The following is a 16,558-nucleotide window of genomic DNA, read 5'->3' on the forward strand; positions in this document are numbered from 1 at the left end:
CAGGAATGGGCAATTACATTTCAGTTAACATTGAAATGAATGATTTTTTAGGTCTTACATTAAATGGCTCACTAAAAATGAAATAAAATAAAATAAAATAAAGAGGCACTCAAAGGTATACATTCTCTAGTTGGAATCCAGAAGAACAAGGAGATGTAGCTATTTACTTTGATTTATGCAAAAGCTGGAAAAGAATGGACAGGGAAAAGGATTTTTTCTTGGCTAGCATAAATACTTATTACAGCTGCATGGGCTGGCTGGGGGAGCAGGATCATCACGCTGGATCATGAAAGAAGGGAGAAAAGGCTAAAGGGTTGTCAGTTTTTACTGACTTATGGAAGTTGGCTTCTGAGGCAGTTACCAAACTAGACATTCAGCAGAGCAGAGAAGAGCAGTTGGATTCAAATTGCTTCTACTGCACAGTAGAAAGATCTCAGAAAGACCACAACAGATCAGAATGTTTTTGACACTATGGATTCCTATTTGAAATCTTGCGGTTCATCTTGTGAACAGTGCTAATATTCAGCAATTCTCAAAGGCGGGAGGCAACTGGTTGAGGAACTGCTGTAGAGGCTTACTCTCAGCATCTTCTTTTAGGCAACAGAATACTCAGTCTTATGAAAAGGGAAGAACCACCAGAGTGAAAGGAGTAAAAATTAATAAAATAAATAGAAAAAATGAGAAGAAATAAGAAGCCAGGAAACTTCAAGAACAGGAAGTAATGTTGTTAAATAAAAATCACTACACCTTCAAACTAATGTCTTCTTCTAATGCCAGCTAGTAAAAACCTGCTAAGCACATTTGGACTCATCTTCCACAGCATATACCAAATACTTTTTTTCTCACCAACTATGGATCTGAAATTATCTCCAAGGTTTCATGAACCTCTGCCTCAACTTTATCTGCCTTCAATCTCCCAGTCAGTCTCAAATCCTCAAAATAAGAACAGAACACGAGGGCCACCCAGCTTAGGGAAAAGCAAGCTAAGAACAGGATCCATGTTGCTGGTGACTTGCAGAAGGAGTTATGTGAAATGTTATCTCTCTGCAACTTTCTTCTCACTACACATCTTAATTCATGCGGTAATATTTTCACAACATGATCTCACCTTCTGTTTTGATCTTCAGAGCTGTCCTCACCAAAGCAAATAATGTAGCATTGAACATGACTGTTCCATCACTGTTTAGTGGCATGTTCATGGCTACTAGCCTCTGTAAATGGAAAATAGAATCATATATATTGGTTTTAATTCATTCTTGTGGAAAATATGCAGTGTGTGTTCATTTAGCTAAAAAAGGTGACATGCATAAAGGAACAACACCTGATAAAGGACACAGAAAAAAAATCACACCTGTTAGCTTACACAAAGGCTTTAAGAGAGCAAGTATATCTGAAATCAACAATATATTTCAATTACAAACAATATGTATCTGATACATTTTGTATCTGATGGAACTAGATTCTTCCAGAAAGCTGAGAATGTTCAGTACTTTTCATAATTTCTTTACAAAGTTTACCGTATTTACTGAATTCTAATATGAGGGTTTTTTTCCCCATTTAACATGGAGGGAAATGCCCTTTATCTTAGAATCGCATACAAGGGCAGTGGGGGGGGGTCCCCACCCCGGCCACGTCTGCACCTGCAGCCTCTGCTCCCCAACCCACCTCTCTCAACCTTTCCTTGCTTTCCTGCATTGCACATTCAGGTATTTAAGTAAATTAGCCTAACTAGGCTACAATGTAGCAGTTATTGCTACTTTGATCCAGTAAATGCCACCTAATTCAACTAGTCCCTGGCTCTGCTTTAGTGTAATCATCATTTAAATTTTTTAACATGTAATCAGAGCAGTTCCTTAGCAATCTCTCCTGATAACGGTATTTCATCTATCAGGATTCTTTTTCCTAATGTCTGAATGAGGTCTCCTCTATTCTGCTGCAAGAGTGTGACATCTTATTACCTAATGCAAGTGGATTGAATGGGGGCACAGCATTTTACCCTGGGTTCTACCACAGACCTGCCATGTGACATTGGATACTCTATTTGAGCACTTCAGCTTAGCCACCTGTGGAATGGGTGTGGGCTATTACACAGTCCTCAGGGATACTGTGAGGCTTATTTGCTTAAAGGAGTTGATCACATCCTTACTGACATCAGACTACCATTACCACCACTGTTACATAAGCATTTCAAAACCCACAAATAAAATTAAACTATCATAATTCTCCTTGTCTCTTTTGTGTTACTTTGTGTGCATTTGTACACAGGTGGCATATCCTCCATATAAAAAATGCCTATACTTATATTCTATTATCTCAGCCAAGCCTCATATCATCTTTGTCACCTTTCTTTGAATTCCCTTGAATGCATTATCCTTATTGTTTATTATTATGTACCATACTGTACAGCATTCAATACTTTCCATTATTATTTCACATTTAGCCACATTCCTATGCTCTAGATGTGCTGTAACATCCCTGTGACTTGAATCTGAAAGATATTGTATTAAAATATGTTTATGCAATAAACTAAATATCTTGTCTCTGGGCATGAAGAGCAACTGGGAAGGATCTGGAGCTCGAAGTGTGTCATTACAACACATCTCCCAGTGCTGTTGCTGGACAGATGCATTTTATGAACCAATCCTTGCTTCAAGCTGTTTCTAAAATGAGAGAACCCGACTCTGATGGTCAGTTAGGCTAGGGACAGAAGTTGCACATAAACTGATATAAGTGATTGGAACTCAGTTCAGATGTGTAACACAACAGAAGTTCAGTGCACATAAACCACTTTCAAAATGGCCCAAAACAGTTTAAAGTAATCCTGAATGAATGAAGTATCAGAATTAACAGATTTAGGTTCAATCGCTTTATTGAACTTCTGTCCCAGGTTCCTTCCAGATTCAAGTTAACTCACGGTCCCCCAGCATCCCAGGATGCTTTGCACTTCCCCCACAAACCCTCCATCGCAGAGTGGGTGGGATAGCCTTAGCCCAAGCTGACTGCTCCAGTTGAGAAGGGAGGCATGTTCCAGCATCCCTCCCGCCCCCTCCCCAGCTTCTGGCCTGGGTCACTGCAGGCATGTGACTGCATTTCCAGAATCAAAAGTGAATGTCTGTTCACTTGCTTATTGGTCCAATCTACAACCTGCGAAGACTGAATCAATTCAGTCTTGGAATTTTTGATTGCTTGTACCTAGCCTCAGACTTCATCCTGGGTCACCATGACTGTTTCTATGCAAATATTAACAAATACATTTTAAGAACCTCTGTGGGTTGAGAAGAATTCTATATAGAGAGGAAAAACCGGCTCCAGGGCAATTTTCCATTCCTTAATCAACAAACCAGTTTTTGCCTTTATATGTAGATCTGAGTAGAGTACTGAGTGCAGGATATCTGAGAAGTTTCCTTATGATGTATTCTGAAGAGTGAGGCCATTATTATCATGTGCAGAAACTTGAAATTTACCAAAATAATACAGGTTTTTTGTAAATCTGATGTCTCTGTTTCTTTGTTCAGGCAGAATATGAGGCATTACAGGAAGAGATGGTTGTAATATAAATATAAGGCTACTTGCGACCTCTGAGTTAAAAAATAAACTATAAGTAGGTTAAATATTTTTCTCATTATTTTGGCCAGTGTCCTTTTAAGAAAGCTATTAAAGTTCAAGAGGCACCATCAAGTATGTATAATATATGGTTAGGTATCCTAAATGACACAACTTAAGCTTTACTGAAACAACCCATATTGATATGCAGTTCTTTAGTAAAATTATGTCTTAGCCAACTTCTTGGAAATGCACCTCAAATATGGCAACATCAAATATGGCAACAATAATAACAGCAATAATACATTTATACACCAGCTTCTTTAACTGTGAACCCCATGAAGAGCTTTATATTCATGGAACATGATGGAAATAAATTCACCAAAACAAGCAAAACTGATTGCAATGGGATGATTGACTTCACATAAGACTGGAGTAACTCAGAGTTGAAGAAGAGCTCATATATAGCATGATCTTTTCCCCTTTGCAACAGAATTGGACACAGCTACTAAAGTAATAGAGAGCAAGTCTTCAGAAACACATCAAAAGTGAAGAAAAACTACAAAGGGAAGTAATGTGAAACCTACCTTGCATGCCACTCGATGGGGACATAACTTGCCAAAGCCAAGTGGAGGCTGAATACGACGCAACAATGTAACTACATCAAGATGCTTTATTCTGCCCCTAGAATAAATACATTTCTTTTGTCATATCTGTATGTGAGTCTGAAGACAATGTCAAGTTTCACTTCTATTATTTATTAGGCATATTTAACAAGGAAATGGTGGGACTTACTTTGCCTCAGGATCATACTCAGACCATATCCTTTTGAATTCATCCAAATGATGAGGTCCCAGAATAGACCAGTCACGTGTCAAATAATCAAAATTGTCCATGATGACTGCCACAAACAAGTTGATAATCTAAAATGCAATTCAAAACGTGTTTGCTTTCACTCTGCTGACATATAAACCTATATGAAAGAAATTAACTTCAAGCAAGGCTAGAATTCAAACTGGTAGAATAATGTAAGTGGATGTTAGATTTGATAAATAGATTGTTTCATGCATATATTCACACACACACACACACACATATTTAAACATACACAAAAATATTTGATGACCATAAAAATTAAATAATTGGTAGTCTGTGGAATATTCACAAGGATGTGATGCTGACATTTGGTATTCAGGGTTTTTATCAAATACCACACTCACATAGTTTTAGTTTGTTCCCCAACTGAATGAACAGAGTTGTGCAGAGGCCATTAATAAGTCAAATGCACATTTTAATATAGAATACGTATATACAACATAGATCTTAGCAAACAATTAACGTGATAATGCAACAAAATGATTGAAATTAAGAATATTGCACATATTCTGTTGACATAAATACTGACACAAAACAGAAAATGTTATTAGAAATCCATGCTGTTTGCAGTATATAGAGCTGTTAAGCCCCAAGATCAAGGGAACGGAGGATAAAACAAATCATTTTAATTCAATGATCAACAAAGCAAAGATCTTTGTGTGCATGTCTACACAAGATGCTATGTTGCCATACTGATGAGCTACAGCAATGTAGCTTGTTGCTGCGGCAACGTAGTGTCAGTAGACACAAACAGTGATGCCATTGCTACTGTGCGGTAGGGTCAGAAACAACCCGTGCGGTGCCAAGACTGCACAGTACTGCCGATTACTGCTAAAGCAAGTACTGAATGACTGTGCAATAACAACTGCGCAGTTGGGTGTACATGTAGATGCGCCTAATATATTTCAAATATTTCAGAACAAGTCTGGCATATGGAAGAAGATTACAGTTTATATTTTCACTTCACAATTTGAACACATCACTCAGACCACTATGGAAGATTTGGACAACTGCCAAAATGTTAGTAGGTGTAAATAGAGCCAAATTGGATCTTAGCTGTAGTATTCATTAATATTTAGTGTTAGTATGCAATCAGCTTACACTGTAATGGTAACGGAAGGCTGCAGTAAACCAAAAAGCCTGTTTACTTTTGTAAAATTGTAAACATCATTATTGTACATATGATTAGACTGAAATCAGGGGTACGCCAAGCTGGAGTAACTATATACACATGAGCAGCTCCTGGTGGAATTTAGTTTCTAGTTCAAACTACAGGATCTAGGACTACTTATGAAAAATATGCCTTTGAAAATGGATCATTGATCTGATTGTTTATTGTTACCTTCTTGTCAAGTCAAAATGCTAAAACGTATTTCTGTTTGTAAATACAAACTGAACTCACCAAAAATGCACAGAGCATATAAAAACTGATGAAATAAATAATGGCAAAATTGCTTCCACATGTGTATTCTTCCCCTGGATTATAATCAGATTCTGGATCACAGCGCTTTCCAGGTAAACAGGCCAGCATAATTTCCTGCCATGCTTCCCCAGTTGCACACCTTCATTAGAGCACAAATAAGACAAGATAAATCCATTATTATCAAAAATGAGTTCTTAAGACTTAAGAACAGACAATATATTTGGAGTTATACAACCACAACAGTTGAAGGGATGCGGAAAAGTCTTCAAAACATGAACGAAAACAGGGGCAGGCAAAATACGGCCCGCGGGCTGGATCTGGCCCACTAGGCCATTTTATCTATCCCGTGGGTCCCCTAAAAATTTAGAAAATTAACATTTATCTGCCTCTGGCTGCCTGCCAAAGATGACAGGAGCCAGGGGCAGTAGGACCCAAAGGAAGCCACGGCAAGACCCTGCAACAGCAAGGCCTACCTGGCCCAGTTCCTGCCTGCCTGCCTGTACCCAAGCAGGAAATTTGGGTAAGGGGAGGGGAGGTAGGGGGCAATCATCCCAGTCCTCAGGGCCAGGCCAGGTCTTGCTGAGTCCAGCAGTCTGGCCATGCAGCCAGGAACCACCTAGTGCAGAGTGGCCAGTGGGCAGACAGGAAAGTGGGGAAAGCAGCGGCAGGGGTGGGGGTGGGGGGGAGTTGAAGCGAGTGGGTGGGCAGGAGTGCAGGGCCTGCACCAGTGTCCTGGGGCCAGTGCCAGCAGAGCCCAGAGTGGGGTGGCAGGAGCACAGGGCACAGGCTAGCAGGGGTCTATGGAGCTGGGCTGGGCTGCACCAGCAGTAAGAGTGGGGAGCTGGCCCAGCTCCATAGAGCCCCTGCTGGTTGGGACCCTGCACTCCTGCCTCCCCACTCTGGGCCCTTCTGGTGCACAACCTGGGACACCAGTGTGGGCCTTGCACTCCTGTGCACCTGCTTGCTCCCATTCCCCCTTGCCCCAGCCCTGCGGTACAGGTGGGGACTAGTGCGCACAGCCCTGACCCCATGCGCACCGCACTTGCCTGTCCAGGCTGAAGAGCGGCAGTGTGGAACAAACTGCTGCTCAGTGCAGGAAGAAGCAGCCCCTACCCCTTCCCACGGCCAACGCTTCCTGGTGCAGCCTCCTAGAGCCCATGCTGGGCTGCCTGTGTCTCTGCCGCGTCACCACCGCCTCTGGGCTTCCCCACGGGGTAGTGGTGGCAGCAGAGAGCAGACACAGGGAGCCCAGCGTGGGCTCTGAGTGCCTGCACCAGGAAGTGCCACAGCAGGGGGGGGGCGCTTTTCCCCCGTGCTGAGCAGCAGTTTGTTCCATGCCGCCGCTGCTCAGCCTGCACCTCACACCAGCTCTGGGCTCACCCGTCAGGGCGTAGTCGCAGTGGCAGCAGCAGCAGCAGCCTGGTAGAAACAGCTCTTCAGTGTGAAGGAAAGCGGCCCCCCACCCCCTTGCCACCACTTGGCAGTTTTTCCTGCAGTCGCCCAGAGTCCACGTCACGCTAGGCTGCAATGTGGCTCCTTCACCACGACTTGTAAGCTGCCCTGCCGCTGCTCCACATGGTCACTGATGCCATGCTGGGAAGCCCAGAGGTGGCAGTATAGGAGCCACACCGCAGCCTAGTGTGGCACAGGCTCTGGCTGGCCACAGGAAAAACTGCCTGGAAGTGGAAAGGAGGGGAAGGGGACTTTTCCTCCATGCTGAGCAGCAGTTTCTGCCCAGCTGCTGCTGCTGCTGCTCAGCCCCATTGGGCAAGCCTGGAGCCGGCGCAGGGCACACAGTTTCGCAGCTGCACACACTGGTCTCCACCACTATCACTGCATGAGGCTGGGTGCTGACCAGATCAGGAGCGCATGTGGGGGGGAGCTTCCATGCACACCCCACATACCCTCAAACCCTTCCTGAAAACTCTACAGCCACACCCTCCCCCACACACCATCAAACACCCCACAAATACCATATTCACACACAAACCTCCACAGATCCCCACAAACCCCCATACCCCACAGTTCCCTACAAACCCCACACCCACCCACCCATACCCCTGCACACCCCTGCACACCCCACACACTATACAAGAGTAAGACTGCATTTTGAGCTATTATGCAATCACTTCTACATATACAGCACAAACACACACAAATCAGATAAAAATATATTTTTTAATTAAATTGAAATATATTATTATGGGAGTTTGATTTTTAGTATATAATTTGTTTTTTTTTCCCCTAAGATGGCAAACCCTCTTCCCCAAAGGAGTACTTTCAGGGGCAAAGGGAGGGACTTCCAGTGGCAAAGGTCAGAGGTTAAGGGAGGGAATTCCAGCCCAAGATGGCGACCGGGGGGGGGAAGGGGGGGAAACTGTCAAGGGTGGGGCTACCCATGTGGCCCTTGGCAGCTTGCCAAAACTCAGTAAGCGGCCCTCTACCTGAAATAATTTCCCGCCCCTGAACTAAAAGAAAAGCACAGAGAAGGCAGGATGTATGGGGAATCACAGATACAAACTTAGAGTCTGATTGTGCAAATACTTGTTGGATACAATTATGAGGCAAACAGATGTGTATATAAAATCCAACTCCCAATGTTGTGTTTTTGAGAGGAAAGCCTTTTGGTTCTGAGTTAAAGGCCAAACTTTTACCCAGATTTTGTCTAAAACAAAGGCTGTTCAAAATATAAAAGCTCAGTTCATAAAGCAGGAACAGCTTTTCTCTGGCCATGGCTAAATGGGAGTAGGACTGGTGCCTTCCTAAGAATCTGTTTCAATTTTTCGCTAGTTATATCTCCAGGTGGCTTGAGATAATGTCTGTGGGCTGACCTTGGATATCACATCTCAGGATACCTACAGACATGCTGATTGACTGTTTACATTTTTGCCTGTAGTTTATCCATCTCAAAGTTATGAGGAATGTGATGTAATTTATTTGTATAATCAAATCCACACTGTGTGTGCTAGCAACCACAGAAGACGACTTTCCTGTTCTGATTTATCTATAAGCTTCAGAGAAGAGTTACAAGGCACAGAAACCAACCAGGCAACTGTCTTCACAAATTTAACATAAGAAGGAAAGCACTACTGCTACTGACTTCCATACTTCTAGCACACTTGTTTGCCTGCAATGATGCCAGCTGTTTTCCGATGGGGCCACCCATTGCTGGCTTCTGACTATGCAGTGCCACCAGAATTTATGTGAGAATGGTGCCTGTACTATAACAACCTCAGATTAAACAACCTTGCTTTTTTAAGCATCATGAACGTACATATTTCATGGGTTGGAATTTCTGGCTGCACATATGTGTGCTCAGGGGTAGGGGAGCATTTTAATTAGAGCAGTTCCCAGACAGCCGCTCTAATGAAAACAGCTCACTATCACGTGTATTAAGCCCCCATGTGTTTCAAAATGGCTGCAGGACACTATCTAAAGCTCATTCAACAAGGTTTAGACAAAGTGCCTCCATGGCCATTTTGAAATGTGCAGGGGCTTAATACACGTGATGTGAATGAGCACATCTATATGCACCTTTTATGTTTAATCCTGAAAAGCCACATTATTTTCACCTAAATCTGTTGTGTAAGTATGAAATGTAACAAAATATGTAATCTGAAATTGTATTGGAATGTTTCACTGTAACTCTACATTTGGTGAAGGTTATACAATTGATTACATCTATAGGGCTGTGCGAAACAGCACCATTTCATTTTGACTTCCATTTCACTGTTTCAAAGGGACAGTGTTTCAATTCGTCATTTCGTTTCTTTTCAAAGTACTGTTCCATTTAATTTCGTTGAAACTGTTTTGCTGTTTCGACGCATTTCGACATTTTGCCCATAGACTACAATGGGTAATCATTTGGATGAAAATTGCAGGGATGGTAGCCCTTTCTGAAGTCTGCCAAGCTTCAAGGAGATAGGTATAGGGATTTCTGGGAAACTGGATCTGTATGCAGGATGACAGCAGGCTGCCACTGCTGCCTGGGACCAGCACTGGGCGCAGCCCACGCTCAGCACCAGGAAGATTGCTGGTGCTGGCCCCAGGCAGCAGGGGCAACCTCCTGTCATCCCGTGCACAGATCTGGGGGCCCGCACCCCTGGGAGGGCTGCAGGGCTGTGCTGGACTCCTCCTGGGGGCACGCCCATCACTGTGAAGACAGCTGCTGTCGCTGACCCCAGGCAGCAGCGGCAGCCTCCTGTCATCCCGCGTGCATATCTGGGGACCTGCACCCCCAGGAGGGCTGTGGGGCTGAGCTCCATGGGGCTAGTGAAGCCACTGAGAGTGTAGCCTGGTGGTGGGAGGCAGGGGAGAGCCAGGGCTGCACTCTGGGTGGCTCTGCCAGCCCCATGGAGCTCAGCCCAGAGGCAGAAAGCAGCAGGAGAGCCAGTGGCAGAGCTGCTCCGTGTACAGCCCTGGCTCCAAGTGGAGCCCTGGCCAGTTGCTCTCCTCTGCCCCCCGCCACCAGCCTCAGCTCTGTGGGGCTGTGGAGCCTCCAGCTGCTGGGCTGTGCTCACTAGGGCTGTGCTCAGAGCCAGGGCTATGCTCCAAGCAGCTCTGCCAGCCCCATGGAAAGCACAGCAGAGGAGCCACTCGGAGCACAGCCCTGGTGAGCACAGCCTGATGCTGGAGGCTCCACAGCTCCACAGAGTTAAGCCTGGCAGAGGGAGGTGGCAGAAAGCCATTGGCCAGGGCTGCACTCGGAGCAGCTCTGCCACTGGTTCTCCCACTGCCTTCCACCACCAAGCTGAGCTCCATGCAGCTAGCACAGTCACATGGAGCTGCAGGTTCCATAGCCCCAAGGAGCTGAGTCTGGCAGCTGGAGGTGGCGGGAGGCAGGGGAGAGCCACTGGCCAGGGCTGCACTTGGAGGCAGGGCTGCGCTTGGAGTGGCTCCACTACTGGCCACCAGGCTCAGCTCCATGGGGCTGTGGAGCCTCCAGCTGCTGGGCTGTGCTCACCAGGGCTGTGCTCCAAGCAGCTCCGCCAGCCCCATGGAAGTCAGCCTGGCAGCAGGAGGCAGTGGGAGAACCAGTGGTAGAGATGCTTCGAGTGCAGCTCTGGCAAGCACAGCCCAGCAGTGGGAAGCTCTGCAGCCCCACGGAGCTGAGTCTGGCAGTGGGAGGTGGTGGCAGGTGGCGGAGAGCCAGTGGCACAGCCACTCAGAGTACAGCCCTGCCTCTGACCGCAGTCCTGGCCAGTGGCTCTCTCCTGCCTCCTCCTGCTGGGCTGAGCTCGGTGGAGCTGCTCGGAGTGCAGCCCTGGCTCTTCCCTGCTTCCCACCACCAGGCTGTTTCAAAATTCAAAATGTTTTGAAGCCTTTTGTTTCATTTCGATTTCGCTATTTTGAGCTCAAAATGCATCAAAACAGGTTTGAAATGAAACACCTGTTGAAATTTTGCAAAGGCCTACTAATCATCAATAAGGACAGGCTACGTTACAGATATCAGAACTCCAGTCTTGACATTAGTGTCTACATGGAAATGATCTGACCCTCCCATATCAGCTGAAACCTGAATATACTGATTAAGACAGAGACTGATAATATCCTATTTTCATAGCTGATAGCTAAGCAAGACTGTGCGCCCAAATGAAGGAATGCAGCTCCTTCATCTGTGTGTTAAAATGTGGCATATTTATGAAAGGTAGAAAAAAAAACCTCCTTTTTTCAAATTTTCCTTTAACATAGGCCATTCATTTGTCTTGTGTTAATAAATCAGCTTCTCTACTCAGTTGTACCAGCAGAATCCAACAGGAGGCATGGATATCTTATACAGTTGCATGGGGCAGTTAAAACTGTCTACTCTATTTCTGTCTTTAGAACACTCATGATCTCACAAGTACATAGGACAAATAAAGATATAGGAAACATTTAAAAGTGTGAATAGAGATGACTGCTTGTTAATAATGAACAGAGGGCAAGTATTACAACACACCCAGAAAGATTAGAAAGAGAACAGTTTGGTAAGTACATTAGATTAGCTGAGGCATTCTATCCCTGGCAGAAAGCAATGGAGCAAGTTTATCATTCAGTAGTGTGGAAGGAGATAAAAGCCATTCCTCCTTATCTGCTGCACGTCTGCTACCATAAATGATTTTATGTTGGTATTCATGTTTTGCCCAAAGTTTCTGGCCCAGGGCTTTGATGGGGTCTGACAGCAACTAAGTTAGTCTCTTCAGGACAGGGGAGCACCCTTCTTGTTTTCCCCACATTTTCAGGTGTTGACTGAGCTGACTGGTAGGGGTGGGAAGTGGCATCTTGATGAAAGGGTGCAATTTTGTGTCTTTTCCTCTCTGTCCATTGTAGCTTCATGGGCTGCACAGGTATTCTAGCAGTCACCCCACTCCAAGTTACACTTCAAAGGTGACCTCCGTGCACTATTTGTAGCTTCATGCTTCCCTCCTTTGGGCTGGTTTCCTAGGGTATATCTGGCAAATGGGTTTTGTTTGTTTGTTTGTTTTTATTTCCTAAATTAACTAAAACAAGTGGGGTTGGTTTCCAGGGCAGATTGTAGATTAGCATTGGTACACTTGGGGCCTCTAGCCCCAGATGGGAACTGGACTTGTAGCTCATGCTTTCAACTAATTTGAATTCAAACTGACAGCAGAGCACACTTATTGTCTGGAGTATTTTAAATGTTTGATCAGGGACCATCACACTTGTTATCATATCTAAATGACTGCTCCTAACATTCTTATCTGATAACATGGACCCAGATTTTCTTCTGGATAACAAGCTCCCTCACTGTTCAAAGTCACAAAGGCAGTGGCATGAAGTGTCACATAAACAACACAAAACATAAGCACATGGAACACTGAAAAAGCTGTTGCTTATTCCTAATTTTTAGGGGGCAATCACAATCTCTCGGGTTAAACTATGGTACAGGGCTGTTATCATACACTGGGAGTAAGACAGAAATGTATCACCAAAGGAGGCATTCTGTTTCAGGGATTCCCAATGCCTCCTGGTGATCCTGTCAAACAGAGCTGTTGTGACCCCTGAAAGAGGATAGAGTATGGGTTCCCTTTCCTTTCCGCAGAGGTCATTGCCAACAATGGTGCTAGCCAAGAGGATATACTATGCTGTCATTCTGCTTGACATCTGTGTGCAAGGAGAACGATGGGGACATAATTTCCTTTCTATCCCTTGTATGTTCACTCAGCAGCTCTAGCCTTTAAAGGAGGGGTGGGCAATTATTTGGGCCCGAGGGCCATATAGGGAGTTTTGATGAGCTGTTGTGGGCCAGGTCTGCACTCCCCTTATCCCCCTCCCTGCCCCACCCCCCCACTCACCAAAACTCCCTGTGGGGCTCTGGATAGGCAGGGAGCAGTGTTAGGGAGTGGGACAGGCGTGATCTGTTCCCTGCACATCCTGCCCTGTGGGGAGGAGGAGTGGTGGTGGCTATATGGGGATGTGTGGCGGGGAGGGGGGTGCTACCTGGGAGCTAGCTAGGGGTGAGGGGAGGAAGAGGCAGGGGGGGCATTCAGCAGAGATCACCCAGTTGGAGGCTGCTCCCACGACACTCAGCATGGGGCTGAGCCCCATGCAGGGCAGCCCGTGCCATGCTCCCACCCACACCTGCTGGCCGTGGCCAGCGTGCAGCTTCTAGCAGGGCTGTTCCTAGTGCAGCTGCAGCCAGTCAGGTTTTCATGGTCACTGTAAGGCAAGGGGAGCAGAGCAGCACCCAGGTGGCTGAAGCCGCACCAGGAACAGCCCCACCAGAAGTTACGTGTGCCTGGGCCTGGGTCCAGCCTGGTGGGGCTGTTCTTCTCCCCTCACCTCCAGTTATGGCTGCTGCTCTTGCCCCTGCTGCACCATTCCTTGATTAGTAGCCACTGTGGCCAGGTGAAGCGGGTGAAAGGCAGTCAGAAGCTGGAGCCAGAGCTCCACACACTGGGCAGAAGCTGCCAAGCTGAAGTTCCTGCCTGCCCAGAAACACGCAGCAGGGGCAAGAGCAGCAGCAGCAGCAGCCATAGCTGGAGGCAAGGGGAGTAGAACAGTCCCACCGACTTGGACTCCAGCCAGCACATGCAGCTTTTGGTGGGGCTGTTCCAAGTGCACCTGCACCTGGCCAGGTGCTGCTTCACTCTCCTCCCCTCTAGCAGCAGCTCCTCCTTCTGCTCCTGCCCCTGCCCCTGCTGTGCCACTCCAGGTGGGCAGGAGGGAAGCTTCAGCCAGGTGACTCCCACTGGAGGTGAGAGGAACAGAGCAACATCTGGCCAGCTACAGCCACGCTGGGAACAGCCCCACTAGAAGCTGCACACTCACCAGAGCCCAGGATGGTGGGAGCACAGCATGGTCTGCCTTGGTGGGAGCAGGTAGGGCTTGGCCCCATGTGGAGCACTGCATGGGCAGCCACAGGCTGGATCCAGTCAGTTGGCAGGCCGGATCCGGCTCATAGTTTGTATTTTCCCACCCCTGCTTTAAAGTATGAAAAAAGACTACATAATACTTCCTGTTGGATATTTTTTGCAGTGACTTCCACAACAGATAAGAGGATTTTAGATTATTCTTCTGCATCTCTCACACATTCCTAGGACTATTCGGTGTCAGTATACTGTAATCATATTTCAAAAAGGATTACATACTTGTCATATTAAATAACCTCAGCCTTTCAAACAGCTGTTAAGCAAATCTACACGCACAAGCTGGAAGCATCTTCCACACGTCAGTTTTGGAATCAGTGGGCATTAACAAGGGAAAACATTACAATACACTTACCTGAACAGCAGCAACACTGCCTGGGGGAAAGTCTGGAAATTGTTATTCCTGTTAATTTGATTATTGTCTCTCATGGCAACTTTCCCAAAAACCTGCAGGCAGAAATGGGTATCAAAGAATATTTCTGATTCTACCTGATATCATTTTGTCCAAATGTACAGTAGGCATAATTCCTGCAGTTCAAATTGCCCTCAATGCCTAAAAGAAGTCCACTTTCATATAAATAACAATTGCTTCAGATTGTCCCTAGTCAGAAGGCAAATTTGACAAGATGCAGTAAGGATGGTGTATTTGCAGAATAGTTATTTAAGCATTTAGTGTGTCATTTTCTAAATCAGGTATGCATCCTCCCATGTTCTACTTCAGATTTTATTATTTATCTCTATTATTTGTATTACCCAGTGTCTCGAGGCATCAGCTGAGGTTAAGTCCCCATCATGCTAGCTCTTGTACAGTACAGTCACATCATACACTCATTTAAATTGCGCAAATTCAACTATATGCGGGGTGGGAGGGGGCGGGTCTTCAGTTTGCGGCGGTGGCAGGAGGTTTTGGCAGGGTGGTGGTGGCCCAGCAGCATGCAGCCATCCCCCCTCACCACCCCACACTGCACCGCTGCCGCTGGCCGCACAGTTCCAAGCACAGCTCCGCGGTGGAGGCCGGATGTTTTGGAGGCGGAGGCAGTCACGACTACGCGATTTTCGCCTTATGCGCTGATGAACCTAACTCCTGCATAAGATGCAACATGGCTGTATATATTTACAGTAAGAGATAATTCATGGCTTGGAGAACTTACAATCTAAATATACAAGAGAGCTTTTGACTTGTGTACTGAGATACAAGGACTTCAAGTGACTTGCCCCGTCACATAGGCAATGGCAGAACTAAATCCAGGTCTCTTCAGCTATAGTCCAATGCCTGAACTACAAGATCTTCCCTCTTTATACTTCCTGCATATACTCCCTTCTGTCCAAGGATGGAGGATGTTTGAGAACCAGGAAGCAAAGTCATTTTATGCAACATGTTCCCAACCACACCCCTCAAACCATGGTTGAGGCTTTCCTCTGTGCTAAGTTGTTCCAAACTTTTATGTCTTTGGGGATGTAGGAAATCACCTTAGAACTTCTGCAGGTGGCAATGCTTTTATTAGTATGGACACATCCACAATGTGATTGGAAAGAAGAGAAAGGCAGGCAGTGGGCGTGCAGCATAACTACAGAATCTATATATATGTAGAGGGCTTAGTTCATCTGTCGGTGTGTCCATCTGTGTGTCTGTCCCTAATGCTCTTGGGGGGTGTGGCTCCCAGTGGGGTGTGGCTCCAGCCAGTGCTACATCATTGATAGCCATCAAGAATGACAGGCAGGGTGTGGCTCCAGCAGACTGGGCCAGGTGGACGTGGAGCGAGGGGAGACGGGGTTGGGGGTGGCACGGGGTGGCACATGGCCGGATGTGGAGTGGCAGCAGCGCAGGGTTGTGGGGGGGCAAGCGCAGAGCGTTGAGTGGCGGCAGTGGTGGCTGCATGTAAGCTTCCTCCCCCCTCCCCAACTCCTGGGAGGCAGCAGTGGCACAGGGTGATGGGTGGCGGTGCTCTGTCCCCTCCTGTCCCCCCTCTGCCTCCGTCATTCTTGATGGGCAATTCTCTAGTAAGGTATAACTTCCTTGAAGAAAGTAGAGACCTGAAAGGAACATTTCTTCTAATGCTTACAGCCTTGATGGCCCTCCAGCCTCACTACCCTCTTGAATTAAGGCACCTCCCTTTGAGCACTGACTGATTCTTGGATGTGGCACATGCTCATAAGGAACATGCACTCAGACAGCAACCTGAGCCTGTCCCCAGACCCTATATCAGGGCACTTTTACACGTGCTCCAGGGGTGGTGTTTTAATTAGACTTGAATAAAAGCTCGTTTGATGAGCTTTAGATAAAGCACCCCCACCATCATTTTTAAGTGTGGGGACACTGATACACAAGATGCAGGAGGCTGCTGGA

At 46.2% G+C, this 16,558-nt stretch overlaps 1 protein-coding gene across 1 annotated transcript in view; it reads right to left on the reverse strand.

Moving 5' to 3' along the window:
• Window positions 1-16,558, reverse strand: part of CACNA1D (calcium voltage-gated channel subunit alpha1 D) — a 423,598-nt gene that overhangs the window by 66,013 nt on the left and 341,027 nt on the right. Inside the window, exons 34-38 of the mRNA XM_025197108.1 lie at window positions 14,567-14,658; window positions 5,822-5,981; window positions 4,339-4,466; window positions 4,131-4,227; window positions 1,109-1,211 (exon numbers count right to left, since the gene is read on the reverse strand). Coding sequence (XP_025052893.1) covers window positions 1,109-1,211; window positions 4,131-4,227; window positions 4,339-4,466; window positions 5,822-5,981; window positions 14,567-14,658 — 580 coding nt within the window. The remainder of the gene's footprint in view (window positions 1-1,108; window positions 1,212-4,130; window positions 4,228-4,338; window positions 4,467-5,821; window positions 5,982-14,566; window positions 14,659-16,558) is intronic.

The sequence above is a fragment of the Alligator sinensis genome, unplaced genomic scaffold, assembly GCF_000455745.1.
Source record: "Alligator sinensis unplaced genomic scaffold, ASM45574v1 scaffold391_1, whole genome shotgun sequence".
Taxonomy (NCBI): Eukaryota; Metazoa; Chordata; order Crocodylia; family Alligatoridae; genus Alligator; species Alligator sinensis.